The 26,143-nt window shown below is 36.3% G+C and overlaps 2 protein-coding genes across 2 annotated transcripts in view; both read left to right on the top strand.

Annotated features, from left to right (window-relative positions):
• The window catches only part of LOC144452095 (uncharacterized), a 32,615-nt gene extending 25,326 nt beyond the window's left edge, over positions 1-7,289 (top strand). Inside the window, exons 3-4 of the mRNA XM_078143107.1 lie at positions 4,265-4,536; positions 6,969-7,289. Of these exons, the coding sequence (XP_077999233.1) occupies positions 4,265-4,536; positions 6,969-7,289 (593 nt within the window). The remainder of the gene's footprint in view (positions 1-4,264; positions 4,537-6,968) is intronic.
• Positions 7,290-15,833: 8,544 nt separating this feature from the next.
• On the top strand, positions 15,834-18,106 carry LOC144452094 (uncharacterized). The gene is made up of 2 exons (XM_078143106.1): positions 15,834-16,099; positions 17,907-18,106. Exons 1-2 carry the CDS (start codon positions 15,925-15,927, stop codon positions 18,104-18,106), a joined length of 375 nt encoding a protein of 124 aa, XP_077999232.1. The 5' UTR covers positions 15,834-15,924.
• Positions 18,107-26,143: the final 8,037 nt, after the last annotated feature.

The following is a 26,143-nucleotide window of genomic DNA, read 5'->3' as shown; positions in this document are numbered from 1 at the left end:
TAATAGACAAGGTAGCATGCCATGACTGGGATTTGTACATTGAATGATAATAGACAAGGTAGCATGCCATGACTGAGATTTGTACATTGAATGATAATAGACAAGGTAGCATGTCATGACTGAGATTTGTACATTGAATTATAATAGACAAGGTAGCATGCCATGACTGAGATTTGTACATTGAATGATAATAGACAAGGTAGCATGCCATGACTGAGATTTGTACATTGAATGATAATAGACAAGGTAGCATGCCATGACTGGGATTTGTACATTGAATGATAATAGACAAGGTAGCATGCCATGACTGAGATTTGTACATTGAATGATAATAGACAAGGTAGCATGCCATGACTGAGATTTGTACATTGAATGATAATAGACAAGGTAGCATGCCATGACTGAGATTTGTACATTGAATGATAATAGACAAGGTAGCATGCCATGACTGAGATTTGTACATTGAATGATAATAGACAAGGTAGCATGCCATGACTGAGATTTGTACATTGAATGATAATAGACAAGGTAGCATGCCATGACTGAGATTTGTACATTGAATGATAATAGACAAGGTAGCATGTCATGACTGAGATTTGTACATTGAATTATAATAGACAAGGTAGCATGCCATGACTGGGATTTGTACATTGAATGATAATAGACAAGGTAGCATGCCATGACTGAGATTTGTACATTGAATGATAATAGACAAGGTAGCATGTCATGACTGAGATTTGTACATTGAATGATAATAGACAAGGTAGCATGCCATGACTGAGATTTGTACATTGAATGATAATAGACAAGGTAGCATGCCATGACTGAGATTTGTACATTGAATGATAATAGACAAGGTAGCATGCCATGACTGAGATTTGTACATTGAATGATAATAGACAAGGTAGCATGCCATGACTGAGATTTGTACATTGAATGATAATAGACAAGGTAGCATGCCATGACTGAGATTTGTACATTGAATGATAATAGACAAGGTAGCATGCCATGACTGAGATTTGTACATTGAATGATAATAGACAAGGTAGCATGCCATGACTGAGATTTGTACATTGAATTATAATAGACAAGGTAGCATGCCATGACTGAGATTTGTACATTGAATGATAATAGACAAGGTAGCATGTCATGACTGAGATTTGTACATTGAATGATAATAGACAAGGTAGCATGTCATGACTGAGATTTGTACATTGAATGATAATAGACAAGGTAGCATGCCATGACTGAGATTTGTACATTGAATGATAATAGACAAGGTAGCATGCCATGACTGAGATTTGTACATTGAATGATAATAGACAAGGTAGCATGCCATGACTGAGATTTGTACATTGAATGATAATAGACAAGGTAGCATGCCATGACTGAGATTTGTACATTGAATGATAATAGACAAGGTAGCATGCCATGACTGAGATTTGTACATTGAATGATAATAGACAAGGTAGCATGCCATGACTGAGATTTGTACATTGAATTATAATAGACAAGGTAGCATGCCATGACTGGGATTTGTACATTGAATGATAATAGACAAGGTAGCATGCCATGACTGGGATTTGTACATTGAATGATAATAGACAAGGTAGCATGCCATGACTGGGATTTGTACATTGAATGATAATAGACAAGGTAGCATGCCATGACTGGGATTTGTACATTGAATTATAATAGACAAGGTAGCATGCCATGACTGGGATTTGTACATTGAATGATAATAGACAAGGTAGCATGCCATGACTGAGATTTGTACATTGAATGATAATAGACAAGGTAGCATGCCATGACTGGGATTTGTACATTGAATGATAATAGACAAGGTAGCATGCCATGACTGGGATTTGTACATTGAATGATAATAGACAAGGTAGCATGCCATGACTGGGATTTGTACATTGAATGATAATAGACAAGGTAGCATGCCATGACTGAGATTTGTACATTGAATGATAATAGACAAGGTAGCATGTCATGACTGGGATTTGTACATTGAATGATAATAGACAAGGTAGCATGTCATGACTGGGATTTGTACATTGAATGATAATAGACAAGGTAGCATGTCATGACTGGGATTTGTACATTGAATTATAATAGACAAGGTAGCATGCCATGACTGAGATTTGTACATTGAATTATAATAAAGCAAAAACACAAAACTAATAGTGATGAACATAATGTACCAGTCTGGTCAGGGGAATGAGGCAACAATTCTGGTGAAACCCGAAAATGATAATGATATGATACAGGTAATAAAGGCCCAAGGTAGCTATGAGTCACATTTACATACTTACTTGTTTATTTATTTATAGTATTTTTTAATAAACTCATTACACGTCTACACACATTTGTTATTTTGGGTATAAGGCCAGAAATGGAATGATTAAAAATATTATATGTATGTACTTGTACACTTTCTGGTCTTTTAAAAAAATGAAACATTTTTTATAAAAATCGCAGAAAAAAAGTTTATATAAATATGGAAGACTCCAAAAAAGAATAAAGAAAAAAGAAAGTATACGGATATTCATGGTGCAAAATCGACGCTTAGTAAGCTCGCGACAGCTGACGCGCTGCGCTGCTTGGCGTGCGCGAGCTCAAACGTATTCCTTGCTTAAACTAATAATACAGAGGGGTAGGACATAGCATTGAATAAACCAATCAGGACGCTTCAAATCGAACATGTGACCCATGAATTTTCTCTCGAAGATTGATACCACCTGCTGCCCTCTTGTGGTGAGATATATATTTCGCATGTTGCAGTACATTGTGGCGTTTGTGGGACAGTAAAACAGATTGCCGAAACAGCATATTATATGAACTGAATCTCCAAAACGGTGCGTCTTTTGCGAGGGATATAAACAAAAACACAATTGACAATATCTTGGTTTAATCAATATTTGGTGCCGTAGAGTTGCGGTAGGCTCGAACACACACTTGATTCCGGTCTATATTATTTTCTTAAAATTACTTTAAAATAATCATTAAACATTAGTCGTCATATCTGTGTCTCTTCAAAACATACCTTTGAATGAAAGAGAAAACGTAACAACATCATTTGACTGAGTAAACAAATACTCGTAAGTTTGCCCGACACAGAAAGCGTCCGTGAACGAGGGCGATGTGGTTTCAATCTTACGACGAAAAAGAACACCAAAGTGTCCTACGTCCCCTTCTTTTTTAGCAAATGAGCAAATTGAGCAAATGCTGAGCTCATGGAAGTTGAATTTTCAAATTCCAAGATTCGAATCATTCGATATCGCGACAAGAGAGAGAAGTAAATTCTATGACCGTTGGGGGCACTATTCAATCGGTACACTCCACAGCAGCGTCCCGTATATTCTATTTGTATTCCAGCGCGATTCGATCGAGTTAAATATAATATGTATTTCTCTGCGTATTATAATTATATATTAATTATCGATTCAAGATACTGGATATAATGATAAACAAGAACTTGATGGAACTTGTTGATGTTGTCTATATTCACGTTATTCAATATTGTTATAGACACCAGAATTGTTGCCTCATGCCCTTGGTCAGCTGGTATAATTAATACAAATTAGTCTTTGAGAACTACATGCAGTTGAAGATGGTAAAACAGTGGTGATGTATATTTACTGTTATTACATCACATGACATCCAGTCATACAATACCTACATGACTTATAATTATGCTCATTTGGCATTGTACTCTTTAGGTAGGAGTGATATTATTGTACATGTACAAACATACATTTTTATATCAAGCATAGTACATGAATATTTCATCTGTCTTTCTTTCTTTCTTCAGTGTGTATATGTATACAATTGTTGTATGTTAATAGAGTCATGATGGTCTAATGGTTACAGTAACAGGCTTATAGTCCATAGGTTTTAGCTGAATGGTTGACCTCCTCAGACAAAATGGACTCATTGCAGTCAACCCAATTGTCTAAGTTGGAACCTGATACTGTGATAGGATACCGATAGTGGTTGTAATGTGATTGCTTTGGTATGTACATGCAGAAAATGCAATGGATCGCATGTATGCCGAGGAAATAATCTGTTGTGCCACTATAGGTCCATGCACGGGATAATAATTGTAAAATGTGAGAAAGTGCATTTTTGAAAACTAAGAATATTAATAATAATAATAATTATTATTATTATTATTATTATTATTATTATTATTATTATTATTATTATTATAGTTGTGAATGAAATAGTAATGATTACTTCATTATGTTTCCAATGACAGAGAAACTACAGTCAATGTTCAGTCAATTGAAGTTTGATGTCCGAGTCTTTGAAGACCTATCTTCTGATGAGATAATGCGTGAATTGATCAAAGTGAGTCAAGAGGAGCACCAGATGTATGATACATTTGCTTGTTGTATCCTTAGCCATGGATCGCTAGGTACAGTCTATGGTAGTGATGGTATTAGTGTCAAGATCAGTGATATCACAGGTACATTTGTATCGTCCCGTTGTCCTGGTCTCAGAGCAAAACCTAAACTCTTCTTCATACAGGTAACAAATTTTCTCATATTCTAATTTAAAATTTGTCATTGACACAATGATTTCATTTACTCTAGTACATGTATGTGCATTATTCAATGTAAATCTGTGTGTTTTCAATGTATATAAGATTCCATTTTTAGCTCCTGAAGGGAAATATTAACACCAGATATCAGGTCTGTCTAATTAGTTTTAGCCCCTGAAGGGAAAAATGAACACCAGATATCAGGTCTGTCTAATTAGTTTTAGCTCCTGAAGGGAAAAAATGAACACCAGATATCAGGTCTGTCTAATTAGTTTTAGCCCCTGAAGGGAAAAATGAACACCAGATATCAGGTCTGTCTAATTAGTTTTAGCTCCTGAAGAGAAAAATGAACACCAGATATCAGGTCTGTCTAATTAGTTTTAGCTCCTGAAGAGAAAAATGAACACCAGATATCAGGTCTGTCTAATTAGTTTTAGCCCCTGAAGAGAAAAATGAACACCAGATATCAGGTCTGTCTAATTAGTTTTTCGTGTAAATGCATTCATTGTAGCTACTCTGATTTGCATATTACTAGTAATCAATTATTAGCTCCCTGAAGGTGATGCTATTGCAATGGGCTCCATCCATTCATCTGTGCATATGTGTGTGCATGTGTGCATGTGTGCATGTGTGAGTACTACATCTGTCCGTCCATAATACATCATTTGTCAGATATGCAATATGCTATTTCATTCATACCTGACACACAGATGACATATCAATGTAGTACATATGCACGTCACTTTGTTTTGCAATATATGACCAAATTTGACCAAATGACAGGCCATATTTGTAGACAAAAATCAAAATTTGCTGCATACATGTACATGTAACTCAAAAACTGTAATACACAGGCACTCTATTCAAGTGTCTACCCCATGTAATCAGATGCAAGTGGTTTTTAGCACAACTGAACTGAAGGGTCAGTAGTGCTACTGTAAAGGCATTGCTAAGTGTGTGTGTGTGTGTGTGTGTGTGTGTGTGTGTGTGTGTGTGTGTGTGTGGATGTGTGTGTGTGTGTGTGTGTGTGTAAACAAATTAAAGTAATGCAATTATCTAATATTAAAGTCACATAACCACAAGCATTATCTTGTTAGTTTCAGTTGCCATGGAAACAATTACATTATAGATCTAAATGCATCACAAAGTAATTGTGTTTTGAATGTTCACACAACAAGGAGTGTTTAAAACAAGGTTGTTAGTACATGAAAATAGGCTATTCTGATTTTTTAAAATGTTACCATGGCAACACAATATTTGTAGAAAACTTCCTTAAATAATTGTATTTATGTACATGCATGCATATGCTGAAAGGATAAAGAAAATTGCAACAATGTCTGAGATAACTGCCTGATTTAAAACAAGTAAGCAAAGATGGTGATGGGAATGGTGGGTGGGATTGACTCAGTAGAGACAAAATTAGCAATGTTCTCCAAACTCTGCTTGAAGTACACTGAGGTTTGAAACATGTGTTAGATAATGTCAATAAAAGAGCCTAAATGAGAATTTATTATTTTATCAAAATAAAAGCAATCAACTCTTGGTAGTCTGCTTGAAAGCAAGACAAACAATCCGGACTATGCAGGCATTAAAAAATATTTGCAATTCCCCTTGTTGCTGTTTTCAAGTCATTGGTGACTTTAGTAACTTCGTATAAATTAATGATTACTCATAGTCATTCGGCAAAGTCATGTCAACAATAGGCAAGTGAGTTGGTTGCTATCATTGTCTCTCTCGCTTGTATATGATGTGTGTACCTCACCGCTGCATACGTGTACACACATAAATGCAGTGCATGTGATTTGCGTAAAAACTATTGCTACATTGTATTACATTCTAGTGATGTCAGTCTCCTTGCGCACGTACAGTATAACATTCACCATCTTTATCACGTGTACACTGGTCAGCAAGCTTCACGACTGAGAAATTCTGGATAATAATATTGATATTCCAGTAACAATCGCAGATACCCTGACCATGACATATATTCCCAACTATATTCAGTGTCAATAACGATTGAAATTGTCATGAGTCTTGCACTGGAACCCGGAAATACATATGTACGCATATACACACATGTTGGCAGTTGAGTTGGCAAATTTGAAGCAGACGATATTTTGTAGTGGGGTCAATGTGCAAATAAAAAGATATTTATCAGATTTATAATGTTATTTGTGAGATGTACATGTATGTGTATATAATGAAAACATAATTTTTATGTCAAATTTTGGAAAAATGATTAACATAGTATGGTGATATTGGTTACCATGGCAACAGATGTTCATAAAATAACCCCCTTTTTTGAACTACACCAGGTAGGGTGGTTAATATTCAAATAAACATGATTATTATCAAAATTATCATTTATTATATAAGATATATTTAATTATTATTGTTATTATTATTGGTTTTCTTTTAGGCATGTCAAAATGAAGAGAGACAAGATAACATTGAGGAAGATGCTGTTAACATGACAAGTGTCATCCCTGATCAGGCTGACTTCTTATTGGGATATGCTACTGTGCCTGGATTTGTCTCCTACCGGCACACCACACAAGGATCTTGGTATGTTGGTGCTCTTGTACAAGCAATGGAAAAGTATTGTGATCGACTCCATCTACTGGATATCTTGACCATCGTCAATGACTCAGTTGCCATGGAGAGTTCTGATGGCTGTGTTCAGGTGCCTGCTCCACAGTATACATTGAGGAAAAGGTTGTATTTAAGTAACACCCAATGAATGGAAATCATCATGACAAAATGAACATCCCAAGAAATGTGAGCTGTAGTGTACATGTACATAGTAAACTATAATATCAACTGTAAACTAATAGACAGTTGTACTATACTGGTGGGATGTTACATATAGTTACCAAGGTAACTAAATATGCTGAAATGCAAGTAAATAGAGAACACAAAATATCTACCAGAAGTGATTGACATGGATGGTAGTATAGAAATATACATATTAAGATCCTTTAAAATGGGTCTTTTGGTCGGCACTAATAACAACATAACCTTTATATATATTGTAAATAGTGGCTTACAATGAAATTTTATTGAGCTGCAAAAAAGGAATGGACAAAGTCCCATTGTTTTCTGAGATAGACCCAGTTCATAAGAAATTGGATCCATTCAAAATATATCTTTGCTGTGTTTATACCCAAATCAACAATCTAACACCATGGCATACACTACTGGAAGTGAGTAACCTGACATGTATCGCGACTAATGCGCGTGATATTCATGAGTGTCTGGCGAGAGAAAACACCCTCTCACGGGGGTGACAAAGGTTTGTCCTCGAGTGGTCTCACCAGCACACTGAGGTTGCGTTCTCATGATTGGCGATAAAATGAAGTGCTTGCAAGTTTCTTACAATTTCTTGAAGTTCCTATCTGTGAACTAAATATACAAATGTATAATATAATATAATCCAATCTACCCAGAACATGCCCTAAGACTGCTAACCAATGTATATTATGGGAGCAGTATCTTCTCTGCTATACATGGAAACATTCATGTAGAGGGGAGAGGGTGTGCCAGTTTCTGAATGTTGCGTTGACTGTATTTTTACATTTCACCTGATCAATGACAATAACCTAGAGTAAAGGGGGTTGTGTCATTTGAAAACTGACAAACAAACAACAAATCAAGATAATAATTTCAAATTTGATGGGGTCGTCATAACTATAAATTGCAGTACTTGACGAACTCACATGTCAACCAATTTCTAGCAACATGGATGATAATTTTATAAAGCCCACAGCAAGGTATTATACTCATTGTAACATTTACTACGGCATTCACAATAAGTTGTTGGATTGACTGATGTTGATTAAATCCTTCTGTTAATTGACATAAAATTCAAAAGTTTGATCATCGACAATAATTATGTAGCAATAGTTTTGGTAATTCCAAACAGATTTGTACATTTTTTCACATTATAGTTGAAACATGTGAAAGCCACTGTCATCATGTTCACCACCGGCATGGTGCAGTGCATATTTACTTAGCGGTCAAAATCAACGAAAATTACAGAAACACAATAAAAGCATGAGAACTGATACATACAATTTCCCGTTGTTGAAAGTATGTTTTGCAGAGACAATAAAATGTTTTACAATTTGAAGAAGCTACATAGGACAGGTCATTCATTTTTCGATTTCGCATAAAGAGATTTTGGTTTGAGGGTAGATTCTGTGGTGACTCCATATCAAATTATCTTTGCTGTGTTTTTCCCCAAATCCGAACAATCTATCACCATATATGGTGACTCCATATATGGTCATTAATGAGATCTGTAACACAGTTATTTAATTGTTATTTATTAACTCCAGTCACTGGAGGAATGTTTTGATGCAAGATCTAAATTAACTCCTAAACCTGTCTGTTCTCCATAATTTGCAACTCAGTTAATTTGCATTGTCTTAATTAGGTCTACTCTGACCAGTCTACTCTCCGCTAAGGGCCACGATACATCATTCTCTGGAGCCTTGGGAAATGTGTTTTAAAATTACCATGAATACATAGACATGTTAGTAGTTGTAGCCTAGTGTGGTAACATGTTTTACTAATTTGCCTACACATGACATGGTACTAGTTGTAGCCTAGTGTTGTAACATGATATTGCCTATACATGACATGGTACTAGTTGTAGCCTAGTGTGGTAACATGTTTTACTATTGCCTACACATGACATGGTACTAGTTGTAGCCTAGTGTGGTAACATGTTTTACTATTGCCTACACATGACATGGTACTAGTTGTAGCCTAGTGTGGTAACATGTTTTACTATTGCTTACACATGACATGGTACTAGTTGTAGCCTAGTGTGGTAACATGTTTTACTATTGCCTACACATGACATGGTACTAGTTGTAGCCTAGTGTGGTAACATGTTTTACTAATTTGCCTACACATGACATGGTACTTGTAGCCTAGTGTGGTAACATGTTTTACTATTGCCTACACATGACATGGTACTAGTTGTAGCCTAGTGTGGTAACATGTTTTACTATTGCCTACACATGACATGGTACTAGTTGTAGCCTAGTGTTGTAACATGATATTGCTTACACATGACAAGATCGACTTACATGACATTGCTTACACATGACAAGATCGACTTACATGATATTGCTTACACATGACAAGACTTATAGTTTTAAAGTTTATGACACAATTTATACCATAGAAAAATGATAGATATTTTACAATGTTTTGTTGTCATATAAAATTGTGTTTACTTTAATCTCTAGAGTTAATTATTTAATCAAAGTAAATGATAATTGTCTGCTGTCCTTTGATCCTTTGAGTCTGTCCAATCAGAAACTAGTATATGTCCTTTGAGTCTGTCCAATCAGAAACTAGTATATGTCCTTTGAGTCTGTCCAATCAGAAACTACTAAATGTCCTTTGGGTCTGTCCAATCAGAAACTACTAAATGTCCTTTGGGTCTGTCCAATCAGAAACTACTAAATGTCCTTTGGGTCTGTCCAATCAGAAACTACTAAATGTCCTTTGGGTCTGTCCAATCAGAAACTACTAAATGTCCTTTGGGTCTGTCCAATCAGAAACTACTAAATGTCCTTTGGATCTGTCCAATCAGAAACTACTAAATGTCCTTTGGGTCTGTCCAATCAGAAACTACTAAATGTCCTTTGGGTCTGTCCAATCAGAAACTACTAAATGTCCTTTGGGTCTGTCCAATCAGAAACTACTAAATGTCCTTTGGGTCTGTCCAATCAGAAACTACTAAGTGTCCTTTGGGTTTGTCCAATCAGAAACTACTAAATGTCCTTTGGGTTTGTCCAATCAGAAACTACTAAATGTCCTTTGGGTCTGTCCAATCAGAAACTACTAAATGTCCTTTGGGTCTGTCCAATCAGAAACTACTAAATATCCTTTGGGTCTGTCCAATCAGAAACTACTAAATGTCCTTTGGGCCTGTCCAATCAGAAACTACTAAATGTCCTTTGGGTCTGTCCAATCAGAAACTACTAAATGTCCTTTGGGTCTGTCCAATCAGAAACTACTAAATGTCCTTTGGGTCTGTCCAATCAGAAACTACTAAATGTCCTTTGGGTCTGTCCAATCAGAAACTACTAAATGTCTCTTTAGAGTTTCAATACTGATGATTATCTCTGTCAGTAAATTTACAATAAACAAGATTACAAATGTCATTTTTAATATTTTATATGATTTGAATCTTAATCTGTCATCTCAACAGGAGATTGTGTTAATTTAAATAATGTATTATAAAGACTTTATGATCAACTCATTTTGTATAAAGTAATTATTTTTTAATTGTTATGATTATATTGTGGTGAGGTGAATATATTATTAATGTTAAAAAATAGAGATGAATTATATTATTTCATTTGATATTTGTGTTCTTTCTGATGTCACACATACATTTGTATAGTCTTGGTATGGTTGTCATATATTTCTACTTCTGCCCTAGGTAAAGCTTTAGTGTCTAAATGTAGTGTTATTGACTTAATTAAAGTGTGACAGCAGAGAATATTGCACCAGATGTACAGAACAGACATGTCTGTTACCCAGACTTTCATTGCTTGGGTCTCTTCTACGAGACCACCAGATGAGAGTCAGGGGAATCAACATTCCAACTACCCCACCGGGATACATCTCTGGGAGAAGTGCATGTTGGGTAATTTTTCATGACTTGGAAGAAATGTACTGTGTGATTTTCCGGTGCATGGTAGTTGGAATGTGGCCTTTGGCCTTGGGAAATAGCATGTGATTCTGGTAACTCACAGTCCCTCGGGTGTAATAAACGGGTACTATAGCCCTCATGGCCAGGCAATATGTGTTCAATATTAGCCTGGTGTGATTTGATACAGGTTTTGTAGGAGCAATGAATATAGCATTAAATACTTGATTGTAGACTGCTTGGTATGTATGACATCATGTGCTGTATGAGAACTGTCACTGAACTTTTGTTGTTACCACCACTCTATGAAATTATTTGAATAAACTTTGTAAATGAGATTTAGATATGTTAGATGTTTGTATGAATTCAATTAGCATAATACGGGAGTTGTCATTGTTTACAGCGTGGATGGGTGGGGGTTGAAGGAATATAAGGTGGGGAGTGCTCAAAAAATGAAAAACTACAATGGAGGGGGGGGGGGTTTACTCAAAACTGAGGAGACAGGGAGTCGGAAGGATACTGTAATTACTGAAGTATAGAACACACTTTATATACATGATATATATTCAAACTTAACACACCTTCCTGGTCAAAAATGTTGTAAAATGTTGTAATATTGTCATAAATATATATTTCATTTACCTTATAAGGCCATAGCCATGATGGTATGTGTCTGCAGCCTTAATATCTAATGTATCTATTTCTGTAATATATATATGATTATATAATTTGAAGAGCCAGATGATATGTATTGGAGGTTAAAAGGCTACTGCTGCAATAATGTTACATGTTTTTTTTTATAAATATATGTACATTGTATTTTGGAGAGGTGATCACTCCAAATCAAATTCCTCTGACCCCTCTCCCCCACGATCCCCAACCCCTCTGACACCCCTCACCCACGATCCCCAACCCCTTGGCTGTAAATAGTGATGCTACATAGGTATGATTTATTATGGTTGTATTTTGTCATTTTATTGATTACATTGTGTCAGTTTCATTACTTGATTTGTATGTGGGAGTAGCAGAAAAGATCACAATGTTGTATATTCACCCAAGTTAAGTACTAGTCAGACACAATAAAGAAAGTAAAAAAAAAGGTAACTGTTTGTCAGTTTTTAGCACAACTGAACTGAGGTTCAGTGGTGCTATAGGGATCGCCTGGCATCTGTCTGTGTGTGTGTGTGTATGTGTGTGTGTGAGGATGTGTGTGTGTAAACAACTTAAAGTCAAAAACCGCTGAACTGATTGGCATGATATTTGGTGGGTCATTATTACCTTGGGTGTCAAGTTGGGAAATTGTTCATATCAAAATTATCTTACCACCAATTGGTGATTTGGGTAAAAAAAAATGTGATTTTTGGTCTAAAAACTTAAACTCAAAAACTACTAGGCAGATTTGGCTGAAATTTGGGTGAAACATTCTTCAGGGTGTTTTTACTATGAATTGTTCATGGTCCCATCAATAATATGCAAATTAGGGCTAAAATGTGTCTTTTTGGTCAAAAGTCTTTAATTCCAAAACTGCTGAGCAGATTGGACTGAAATTTGATGGGGATGCATCTAAGGATGTATAGATGAAGAAATATTAAGCACATAATGATCTCATCAGTGATATGGAATTTAGGTGTAAAAATGTGAATTTTGGTCAAAAACTTGTATCTCAAAAAGTACTATATAGTGAATGAGTCTGAAACTTGGTGAGATGTTTCTAGAAGTGTTATTCTATATCATTGCTTTTCCTCAAAAATCTTCAACTTTGAAATTACCCAGTAGATTGAGCTTAACTTTGTTGAGAATGTGTAGATATGTCCTCATTAATAGCTGACACAGTGAGAACAGTACATTGTTAATTAACTATAATGTTTACTTTAATACTATTTCCTCTGGTGGTAAAGCCTGTAGCATGGCCAGTTTGGTTTATGACTGGATTATGTAATATATTGTAAGACAGCTGTTTCATCACCTACCCATATAAACTGAATGTAGCTGGCCATTTAAAATATTACAATAAGACAACCAAGAAAGTTAAACCTGTTACATTGGTATGGCTTGGTTCCAAATTGATTTTAAAAAAAATAAAGAAGTACAAAACCTTGTAGACACATCACTTTAAAGTTTGATTAGGATGTTGCTATACTTGTCTTGTACACTTCCAACATAGGATGGCTGGATTATGATGATGGAAATTAGGTATGAAAATTTTGTTTTGGTAATACAACTTTAAATCTTAACATCTGCGGTATTTTTTACAAATATTGATAGCATTTTGATTAAAGGGACAAGTATGTACGTACGTACGTACGTATGTATGTACCAGACTGAGTATGTATGTATGTATGTATGTATGCATGTATGTACCGGTATGTATATGTATGTATGTATGTATGTATGTATGCATGCATGCATGCATGCATGCATGCTGTATGTATGTATGTATGTATGTATGTATGTATGTATGTATGTATGTATGTACATTGTATGTATGTATGTATGTACCGGTATGTATGCATGTATGTATGTATGTATGCATGTATGCATGTACCGGTATGCATGCACACACACACACACATGCACGCACGCACGCGTTCATCCTCATATCTTGCATGCCCTAAGTAATTTTGACCAAACCTGGCATAAAGGTAACATGGTGTACTATGTGAGACATATGCACATCTCGTTGTTTTACGACTGAATCAAATACTTTCACAATATGCATCATAACTTTGGAGGTAATAATATGTAGTGACTTCATTCAAGTGCCTACACCCATATTATCAAATATGAGCATTCTTTTAAAACCATGACCTTTGACCTCAAAAGTCTTCTTCAAGATGAAATAGCCAAATTTGTGTTATCTTTATAGCTTTTTGAATCAAACATTTCAAGTGATAATGATATTTTAATCATATCTTGGTTTTTACTATGTGAATCTGGGATATGCAAGTCACTTAATTTTGTGACTTTGACCAGAAAGGCAAAATGTTGGCTATATATTTGTCATAAACATCAAGCACATTTTGAATATGGACACCATTCAAATGTTTACCCTCATTTTATCTAATGAGACATTGACCTTTGACCTTGACACAAAATTTCAAGACATGACCAAATTCTTTCTATTTTAACTCAAGAAGTTCAATGAAGAAAAGACTTGATTTAAATGTCTATACCAGCTTTCTTTTCACATCTTGACCTTTGCCTTTCATCTCCATATTCAAGGTCAAATATCAAATTGTTCAATAAATTATATGTAGTTTTGTATGTAGAGATACCATTCAAAATATGCACAATAACACAAGTTGGGAAATATGTTTCGATTGAAGGCTTTTTTTTATTCATACTGGACTCAGAAAATTCACTTTCGCCAACTGTACCTCGAGAGTTATAGAAATGGCAAACCTGTTTTCTATTATACACGCATTACTGGGACAATGTATTCTGGGAAACCAAGTGTGGGCTCCCAAATATGTTGAATAAAACTATAGTGAACAAAAGCTGGCTTGTTATTGCTCTGCATTATACACCGCAAGAGGGCAGCATATAGAATTTCAACACATTCTGGTTGAAGACAATATAAAACGGTTCTTCCAATCTGTACATCTGATGAGAAGAAACCAATAACACAGAGACTGTATGGAAAACAACGGAAAATATAACTACCTAAACTAGACACTATCCACTAATTCGGTACTAGCACGTGCACTAGTACTCTTAACTAAATGTAAACTAAATATTGCAACAAATAAAAAATAGGAAAGAAATAGTGCCGCTCTCACATGAATCTTTGTATCAGATTTTCATAGGCATACTAAGTACAAAGACAAAAATCTTCGGATAAGTGGATAGTGTCTATTATCTGATGTCCATATTAGTGGATATTGTCTGTTATCTGATACCCATATCATCTTTGTTCATTTACATTGCGTATGAATGAATATTAACTCCACAGAGTAAACAGAAGGGGTAGCTATTTTATCAGATCCTTTGTGTCCATTGGACTCCCTTGAAAAGTGTAGTAATATTAATCAATTATTCGTAAATTTCTTTGGGCGGAGCGTTTATCCAATTTAGATTTGATATGGTAGAGTATTAGGGCCATTATCATGTACAACTTATTTGACTCGTCTCAACAACTTATTTGACTCGTCTCAACAACTTATTTGGCTCCTCGATAACTTATTTGACTCGTCTCAACAACTTCTTAGGCTCTTCGATAACTTATTTGACTCGTCTCAACAACTTGTTTGGCTCTTCGATAACTTATTTGACTCATCTCAACAACTTGTTTGGCTCTTCGATAACTTATTTGACTCATCTCAACAACTTATTTGGCTCCTCGATAACTTATTTGACTCGTCTCGACAACTTCTTTGGCTCCTCGATAACTTATTTGACTCGTCTCAACAACTTCTTTGGCTCCTCGATAACTTATTTGACTCGCCTCGACAACTTCTTTAGCTCCTCGGTAACTTTCATATTACTAACATATTATATTAGTACATATTATAACTTGTATTTGAGTCAACATGTATGACGTTCTCTTGTACGCAATTTTAGCATCCCTAGCTCCCCTTCAGTAAATATGTTCTCTCTTGCACAAACGCCATTTCGCATTATACAAAATCTGCTGTTACGTCAAAGAGCATCATCAAAGTTTTGTGTAGTTTTTTGAAGAGTGACTGACTGATGGGTTCTCACAATGTTTACCACGGAAACGGAGGCATATGTTATAACCAAAGTATACGTTCTAAATATGTTGGAGAAAGAGAAAGAGATCAAACAGAGCTGGCTTACCGCTTATCTCGAGAAGGAAACAACAGAGTATCCGATACATGCGTGTCTAGTCTGTGGAGATTACATGTACTTTGTCACAGGTACAGAAATTTAAACTTTATCTAAATATTCAATAAGCTATTTATTATTTAATGTATTTGTTGTGATCTTGTCCATTATTAGAGTTTTGGCTACACGTTCAACTTCAACGTGTACGCGCACATGTGACGTAGGAGATTTTGTGCTACTATGTCGCAATTTTGACCTACTTTTCTGCGTACTATCGAACGTGGCGAGAGCTATTTACACGTAAGTAAACAACGTGAAATTTCTTTTAATTTTTTTGTAAAATCATCACTAATATAATAAAAAATGTTGATGCTTTTAGCAAGGTTGACCCTTCACGACATAATACACCTCAGTAATTTTGTTTTCCTTGATAAAATATTTTAAATGCAGCCTTGAATCTGTGGCTGACTTCACGTAACTGATTTTGCACAGAAATCACGATGTATGATGACGACTGTCGCTGCAATTGTCAAGATACTACAGGGTGATTTTATTGTCAAAATACGAGATTATTCAAGTAAATATATCTGCCTTGTCACACTGTCATTGCGCTATTTATGTCATATAACCAAAACATTAAAACATTATATCTAGCCTCCACGTAAACGGCTAGCCGAAGCAAAAATAGGTCACAGCTGGTACGCGAACATGAACGTGAGTGAGTTGTGCGTTCGCGTACACGTTGAACGTGTAGCCGAAACTATTGTCTGATGATCGTTCCGTGTACGTTCACGGTGAAACAACACAGTCAGTGTCACTTGTGAGCTATTAATTCTATTCAAGCATATTAGTCATATTCAAAATATACCGTCAACATTGGCGATAGTTTTGAATATCGTAAATACCAAATAACACCATTACTCATGACCCATCACCATTCTTGAATATTCCTGATATCGACTAAATTGTGTGATTTGTTTAACTCTTAGTTGTCAGCCCCAACAATTTCCCCATAATTGTTCAAAATGTTTTGGGTGAGATTTCAAGCTGACTGGTTGAATAGACTATTCAACATGCTTTAGTGCATAGACTTGGTGTAGGGTCTATGTTTAGTGTAATTACGAGTATTATACTGAGGCTCAGTACAGAGTGCAATAGTGGCAAACGTTTGAGTGATAAATAACACAAATTATTATGATAATTAAATGTCATCAGTGACTAAAAGTGAAATATAGTGTTTGGAAGTTTTTGTTTTTCCGTTTACTCAGTTTTAATACATGAAAGTAATTTTGAAATCAGTCTTGACCCTTTTGAACTTTTAAGGTCATGTCCCCAGATAACCAGCTGTGAAAACATAACTAGAGTAATACATGCAATACTGAGCTGCCAAGTGAATCTGTTTACAGGGACATGATGATGATGATGGGTTCAATCCCACTAGAAACAGAAAATTTTTCAGTAGTAAGATTGATAATTTTTAAAGGCATCACAGTGAGTTTGTGTTTGTATCAAAGCCTGTGTTTGGATCTATTGGCTGAGCTGAAGGCCGGAACTACCAAAGCCTAGATGGAGTGCACAACTGACAACCCCAGGGCTGATTGGTCAACATCTCCACTCCACCACATTATTACCAATATCTTGTAATGTTGTTCCCCCATTACTACTGTGAGACCCATGCCTCTCCTCACACCAATTTCCATTTTCTAAAATATGGCCCTCCCTGAGGACCCATTTGGAAAAAAGTAACCCCCCACCTTGTAATTTCTTAGGGCTCTATTACATAGCTATTCTGTCACCAATTTCAACTATTGGTTCCTATGTTGAGTGTTTTTTTCATGTTCATTTTGAGATTAAAAATGATGATTCAACATTGTTCTGTTTGATGTTTTATGTTGACAGGTCAGCCTTCAAAGTTGTATTACTCAACAAATCCAGTTCCTTCCCTACACATGAGACATACAGTGTCACAATCCCCATCCACAGGCAGAATGGAAAGATATGAACAAACCATGCAGAGGGCAGAAAAAAACTCAGTGGACATCAGAGAGGTTCCTTCTACATATTTTCCAGCATTAAAATTAAACCAGCTGATTCAGTAGCGAGTTTAATAGACACCGAGACTTTAAAAGAGGGACATCGCACCATTTCAACACAGACAGTGCAGTGGTACAGATATTTCTCATGCAGAGATAATGAGACTTTATATATAGAGATTAACAATTTGAGAAATGCACCGAGACAGACTCAACAGAATCAGGAACAGTTTACTGTTTTTACTAAACCATTTGATGCTAATAATGAAAAGATGAAGTTTTATACCCGACGTAAATTTCATGACAATAATGACTGTATTATATTCAGTCTGGTTGAAAGGTATCTCTCAGAGACATGTACAGTATTTACTAAATTTCAATAAGTATTGTTGGCAATGACAAAACTTGGCTTGAATTTTTAATTAGCTTAAAGCATAATTAGAATCGTTTGTGGCAAAGTATCCTGTTTCATCCTACCGCACTTCACAACTATCAAAGACAATATGTCAAGTGGATTTCTGCTTAGCTTTAATACAATTTCAGATAGATATCACACATCAACATCATGCAGTCAGACAGGCCAATAAGGTTTCATGTTTAAAGTTTTAAAGTGACACAATGCACTGCTAAAAGAGTATAGTACTTTATAGCTTTGTTCTGTAAATGTTGACAAATGTCATCCCTACATAAAAAGGAATAACATTGTCTTTGACAAGTCATGTTAATTATGTCGGCATGTGATATCAAAACTAATGAATCAAGCTGTAAAATAGAGAGTTACAGTAATTAAGGTGTAGTGTTCTTATCTTCATTTCTTCATTGTAAAGGGGGTACTATTAAATGAGCTCTGTCTATCCTCTTGTCCGTCTGCGTGTAATACGTCATTTCTCAGATATGCAATGTCTGATTTCTTTCAAAACTGGCATAAAGGTAACAGGATAAAAATCAATATTTACTGCTTAACTCAAAAATACTGCCAGTGGTGCTGTAGCATAACTGCAGTAGTTGGCTGTTGCTTTGGTCATGGTCTTTCTGCTAGACATATGTATACATTTTTGGAATCTTTATTAATTTGCCTACCCTTTCCAGTTTTTAGCACAACTGAACTGAAGGTTCAGTAGTGCTATAGGCATTGCTAAGTGTCTGTGTGTGTGTACATGTGTGTGTGTGTGTGTGTGTGTGTGTGTGTGTGTGTGTGTGTGTGTGTGTGTGTGTGTGTGTGTGTGTGTGTGGATATACCGGTATCCACATTAACGTAACTATGCAACGGAAATTAACATAAAAACAGTCACATTTATTTTTTTTTAAACAATAAGCTACTTTGTTGTCAATGTCTGTTAATTTTATAAGTATTGATATCTTTGTCTTTGTTGTTTGTTTATTATGAACATTTCTAATTAAATCAGCGCCCCTATGGATTCTTGAAAAACGACGTGTAAAGTCATCGTTAAAAATAATCTATCTAGATCAAATAACTTAAACTTTCCATATTTTACTGACAATACTGCTGGTACTTCCAACAAAAGGTCCTTAATTACGATTCTATTTTTAATTATTAGTACTACTGACTCAACCGTAGAGTCACTTAGTCTACTCAATCTGATTAAAATCTGATGTAGATGTTGGCTAATCGTTCATTGCTATTTTACCTTCGTTATTTGGCTTGAATTGACTTTCGTAGTACATGTTTACGTTTTTTAGCCTGATCGCCTCCTCTACATCTGAAGTGGCACCCATACAAACAAATTTCTATTTTATAGATAACCTAAGTTATTAAAACTATCATACAACTCAAAGGTCGCCGCTGTTAGTAGACTTATTTGTGTTATATTACGATTAGATATGTTCAAATATTTTAGCAGTTTATGGGTTTAAGATACAGTCAGAAAAGCTGAGAAAGGACACATAAGAGGTATGCGACTCAATGAATATCCCACTGCTGTCACCACTTTGGTAGTTTTAATGGCATTAGATGTTCCCAATGTCTACCGTCATAGTTAAAATGTGTGAATGTACTACATTAACTTATCACTATGCTTAGATCTAATTTAATTAATTTGCAGATAAGAGGCTTCCGAAACAGTCATTGGTAACAGCATTTTTAGCACAACTGAACTGAGGTTCAGTAGTGCTATAGGGATCGCCTGGCGTCTGTCTGTATGTCTGTGTGTGTGTGTGTGTGTGTGTGTGTGTGTGTGTGTGTGTGTGTGTGTGTGTGTGTGTGCGTGCGTGCGTGCGTAAACAACTTAAAGTCAAAAACCGCTGAACCTATTGCCATGATATTTGGTGGGTCCATTACCTTGGGTGTCTAGTTGGGAAATTGTTCAAATCAAAATGATCACATCACAGGTGTGTGATTTGGGTAAAATAATGTTGATTTTTTTTGTAGCGTGAGCTGCGGTCAAAGACGGCTTTCACAACGGGATAACTCTCTATATATACACAACTCCAGGTGTTAAATTCCAATTGTCAATGAGAACCAATCACAATAAAGGCATCCCCAAACCACCAGCTTTGAATTGACATTTTGGCGGGAAACCATTGTCTATGATATCCACTAATAGTGACGCGAGGTATTGCACCTGTTGTAATGAGACAGCCAATCAAAATGCACAGTACAAATTGTTTTCTTTCTGTGAATTTACAAGTATTTCAAAAACATCCTTGCATAACATACACAGGGGGTTCACACTATACACTAACACATTTTTCGTCTCGAAATGCAAATACGGATATTGAGCAATGTTTGTGAAAGTGCTCAGAACGCAGAAGTCAGGATGTGTTTCCCCCGTTTGAATTACATTCCTTACGTATGACATGTCATAGCCCAACAAATGTAAATACGATCAGTACGATTTCACCGGTACCTGCAGCATTGAACGTACATTTATTGGCAACACAATTCAGTATCACCAGTACCTCTATTGACCTGTATTGAAAGAATTTTTTTGAGAATTTATACGTTGTCAGTCAGATTTACTGTCATTTTATGGTGACATTTTATACATATGTTGATTACTGAACGCGGCTTCAGACTTATTTGTTGTCGTCTAGCTTATATATAAGTTTCCATCCCATATCCATTGACTCCTCAACACGTCATCAATACAGTTTTAAATTAGTATGCTTATTTTTTTTAAAGCTGACGCAAGTAATAATCGCAGAATGTAATATAAAAACGTGTTCCATAATTAGTTCAGACATAAACGTAACTGTGATTTTCCATATCTCTATGTTAACGTCGCAGTTTTTACAATCCGGGGTACAAGAAAACATTTTTAGTAGTATTTCAGTATGATTTTCTCCCGTTTAAAATCAGTTATAATCTATATTCTATGTTTTCTTTTACTCCCAGAATGATTTTCAAAATATACAATAAACTATTGTATTATGTTAGTTTCGGTGCACGCATTTGATGTCTAGCGTTGTACATAATGATAAGATAATTTATACAGGGGATTTCTTCAACATTCTATTATGGGCAATGCTAAATTGGCAAGATAATTGTATATGCATCCTAACCAAAATATTGGGTTTGCGTTATGAATACCAAGAGATGGTTAAGTTTCCTTGGTAGTATATATAATACTGTAAGTACCACATTGTAATATACTGAGGAAAGATCTAAAAACGCAGATAATGACCGTTTAAAAGAGTTATACGTTATAATATAATAATAATAATGTCATTAGCCCCATCTACACGGCACTAAATATCCTACCTGAGGTAGGATTCGGGATAGTTTGAAGCCCATGTATACGCAAACGCGTCCTGAAACCGTCCTGACGTAGGACACCTTTGAGAGGTTTCCTGAAACCCTCCTGACTTCTTCCTATGTACTGTCAGGACGGAACGCGCGACATCTACGTTGTAACCTTCCCACGTGTAGACACAAATCTATTCTACCTCAGGTAGGACTTGGGACTGCCTCAGGGAGGACGACCTATGTGTAGATGGGGCTACTGTTTATTTCGCGACTGAGTGCACAATTTAACGCTTTGATTGATAATTCACGTTTATCAACTGAGGGAAAAGTTACTCTTTTGTATAGTCTGGTTTACTTTGAATAATGTTCAAATGTCTTATTTATTTTTCATCGATCTAAGATTGAAAATCACCACAAAGTTGTGCATATATTGAACCGTCAGCAATTGTTATCACATCGCCACCTAGCGGCAGCCTCAAACACAAAAATAGCTATTCCGAATATATCACTTTTTAGTGGTCCTATAGACACTCAACACATTCCTTCTTATTTCGGCTCGATTTGATAAAACTTTAATTTTTAATTTATATACAATTTTGACCTCTACCAACTGTCGAGGTAAAGTCTAAGTGAAAAATGTAACAAGTCGTCATACATTGCCAGTGTTTTCTCAGATAAAATAACTAAAAGTGGGAAAAATTATCTTTCAGCTAGCATTTCTGAGCGCGAAAATGCTACCGCAAATTACATGTATACTGTATGTCTGGTGTTGACACATTAGTATATATCTGTGTAAGCTACACAGACTTAGGAGACGGGGCAGGTCACCGACACCATGGGCACTAATTGGGGTCAAAACAAATTTTATAATAAATTATAATAGACTCTGAATATATGAAATGACAGTGTATTCTCACTTGTCAACATAATTATTATAAACAGTTGATACAAAACATAACCGTTCAATATGAAAAAAAGCAAACATGAATTGACTTTCAAAAACACGACCGGATCAATTTCAAATAATTTAAATGAATACAGTACATTATTCTAAAATGAAATTACGTCTCTTATTATCAAACACAAAATATGAACATGCGATTTAAATCAACAATATAAAATGGGACGACTTTGTATCAGCGATAAATATTATTGGCAAGTGTAGATATTGGCTTTCAGAATAAAAATCCTCCAGGGCTTCTAGAGGGAGACCCCTTCGGACCCCCACCACATTAGGTGGACATATTCCCTTCTCAAGCTTTCCCCCTACCTTTCACTGTCAAGATGCTATTAAACTCCTTTTCAAATATATTTACCCTGTGTAGTCAATAATTATAATTATGATAGTACTAACCCGGGATCTTATAAAGTAGATGCAACACAGTCAAGCAGTCCACACTGAGTCACGATAAAAAAAATACCTGTCATGCGAATATTATAATGGGGGGGGGGGGGGTCATCATGTTTTAGAATTAAGTGATGGGGGGGGGGGGGGGTCAGCCTGTTTTTGGATTTACAGATAGGGGGGTCAGTGACTTTTTGTCGGCCCGATGTAAGAATCCAGCCCCCCCCCCCAAAAAAAAAAAAGCTGGAGAAACTGACCGGTCCCTAAGGCGATCACTAGTACAGGCTAAATTAACCCCCCAAAACATCTCTGATAATCCAGGCACTACTAAACGCTGTGGTCAATGTAACCAATGTGAATTTATCACCGAAGGTAACACAGTAAACAGCACCACCACCAACAACATTCACAATGTCATAGGTCACATCACATGTACCACTGGTAATCTCATTTACATCATCACCTGTCAGAAATGTCTTAAACAATACATCGGGGAGACAAAAAGAGTATTTAAGAGACGTATTTATGAACATGTTTATACTATTCGTAACAACAAATCGACCCCTGTATCCGAACACTTCAATCAACCGGGGCATAAACTCACTCAATAAGCTGTTTATGTAAGATGCGTACTGCTAACACAAAGGTCAGAAGACAGCACGAACTCTCGTACATCAACAATTTAGACACACTGTCACCCAAGGGTATTGACCGTACCTCCGAGGTTTAGTGAGATCTTTTCACCCTGTAGTCATATTTTACTTCCATATCTGTAGCATTTTATTCCAACGCTTTTATTCTGTATTCATTTTCAGCATTTTGTGACTTTCGTTGTTATCCATTTTATATCTATTAGTTTGACCCTGAAGAAGGCAACTGTTGCATTGCCGAAACGTCGGTTTTAATAAAGATCATCAGAAGATTATAGTGACTGGTCGAGACATTTAGATGTACTCCCACCCACTTCTTTTCACTTCAATTATCTTAGTTGGACTGAGTCTATCTCTAGAACTAATACAGCTTATTTTAGTTACTGTGGTGGTGATGATGATGTAGCTTATTTTAGTTACTGTGGTGGTGGTGGTGGTGGTGGTGGTGATGTAGCTTATTTTAGTTACTGTGGTGGTGGTGGTGATGTAGCTTATTTTAGTTACTGTGGTGGTGGTGGTGGTGGTGGTGATATAGCTTATTTTAGTTACTGTGGTGGTGGTGGTGGTGGTGTTGTCGATGTAGATTATTTTAGTTGCTGTGGTGATGGTGGTGATGTAGCTTATTTTAGTTCCTGTGGTGGTGGTGGTGTTGGTGGTGGTGTTGGTGGTGGTGATGTACCTTATTCTAGTTACTGTGGTGGTGGTGATGTAGCTTATTTTAGTTACTTTGGTGGTGATGGTGGTGGTGGTAGTGGTGGTGGTGATGATGCAGCATATTGTAGTTACTTTGGTGGTGGTGGTGGTGATGTAGCTTATTTTAGTTACTGTGGTGGTGGTGGCGGTGATTCAGCTGATTTTAGTTACTGTAGTTGTGGTGGTGGTGGTGGTGGTGGCAGTGATGTAGCTTATTTTAGTTACTGTGGTGGTGGTGGTGGTGGTGGTGATGATGATGTAGCTTATTTTAGTTACTGTGGTGGTGGCAGTGATGTAGCTTATTTTAGTTAGTGTGGTGGTGGTGGTGATGTAGCTTATTTTAGTTACTGTGGTGTAGCTTATTTCAGTTACTGTGGTGTTGATGGTGGTGGTGATGTAGCTTATTTTAGTTAGTGTGGTGGTGGTGGTGATGATGTAGCTTATTTTAGTTACTGTGGTACGGTGTAGCTTATTTTAGTTACTGTGGTGTTGATGGTGGTGGTGATGTAGCTCATTTTAGTCACTCTGATAGTGGTGGTGGTGTTGGTGGTGATGCAGCTTATTTTAGTTACTGTGGTGTTGGTGGTGGTGGTTGTGATGTAGCTTATTTTAGTTACGGTGGTGTGGTGGTGATGTAGCTTATTTTAGTTACTTTGGTGATGGTGGTGATGCAGCTTATTTTAGTTACTGTGGTGTAGCTTATTTCAGTTACTGTGGTGTTGATGGTGGTGGTGATGTAGCTTATTTTAGTTAGTGTGGTGGTGGTGGTGGTGGTGGTGGTGATGATGTAGCTTATTTTAGTTACTGTGGTGTAGCTTATTTTAGTTACTGTGGTGTTGATGGTGGTGGTGATGTAGCTCATTTTAGTTACTCTGATAGTGGTGGTGGTGTTGGTGGTGATGCAGCTTATTTTAGTTACTGTGGTGTTGGTGGTGGTGGTTGTGATGTAGCTTATTTTAGTTACGGTGGTGTGGTGGTGATGTAGCTTATTTTAGTTACTTTGGTGATGGTGGTGATGCAGCTTATTTTAGTTATTGTGGTGGTGGTGGTGGTGGTGTTGTGTAGCTTATTTTAGTTACTGTGGTGGTGGTGGTGATGATGTAGCTTATTTTAGTTACTGTGGTGGTGGAGGTGATGTAGCTTATTTTAGTTAGTGTGGTGGTGGTGGTGGTGGTGGTGATGTAGCTTATTTTAGTTACTGTGGTGTAGCTTATTTCAGTTACTGTGGTGTTGATGGTGGTGGTGATGTAGCTTATTTTAGTTAGTGTGGTGGTGGTGGTGATGTAGCTTATTTTAGTTACTGTGGTGTTGCTTATTTTAGTTGCTGTGGTGATGGTGGTGATGTAGCTTATTTTAGTTCCTGTGGTGGTGGTGGTGGTGATGATGTAGCTTATTTTAGTTACTTTGGTGGTAATGGTGGTGGTGGTAGTGGTGGTGGTGATGATGCAGCATATTGTAGTTACTTTGGTGGTGGTGGTGGTGATGTAGCTTATTTTAGTTACTGTGGTGGTGGTGGTGGTGATGATGATGTAGCTTATTTTAGTTACTGTGGTGGTGGTGGTGGTGGTGTTGTCGATGTAGATTATTTTAGTTGCTGTGGTGATGGTGGTGATGTAGCTTATTTTAGTTCCTTTGGTGGTGGTGGTGTTGGTGGTGGTGTTGGTGGTGGTGATGTACCTTATTCTAGTTACTGTGGTGGTGATGATGTA

The sequence above is a fragment of the Glandiceps talaboti genome, chromosome 22 (assembly GCF_964340395.1).
Source record: "Glandiceps talaboti chromosome 22, keGlaTala1.1, whole genome shotgun sequence".
NCBI classification, from domain to species: Eukaryota; Metazoa; Hemichordata; class Enteropneusta; family Spengelidae; genus Glandiceps; species Glandiceps talaboti.
This window is presented reverse-complemented; position numbering and strand designations above follow the sequence as displayed.

Excerpts from the sequence above, each read along its gene's own strand:
- LOC144452094 (XM_078143106.1), top strand. The coding sequence starts at position 15,925 with ATGTTTACCACGGAAACGGAGGCATATGTTATAACCAAAGTATACGTT. Across the intron at positions 16,100-17,906 it reads TTACATGTACTTTGTCACAG|GTCAGCCTTCAAAGTTGTAT; the intron begins GTACAGAAATTT and ends TTATGTTGACAG.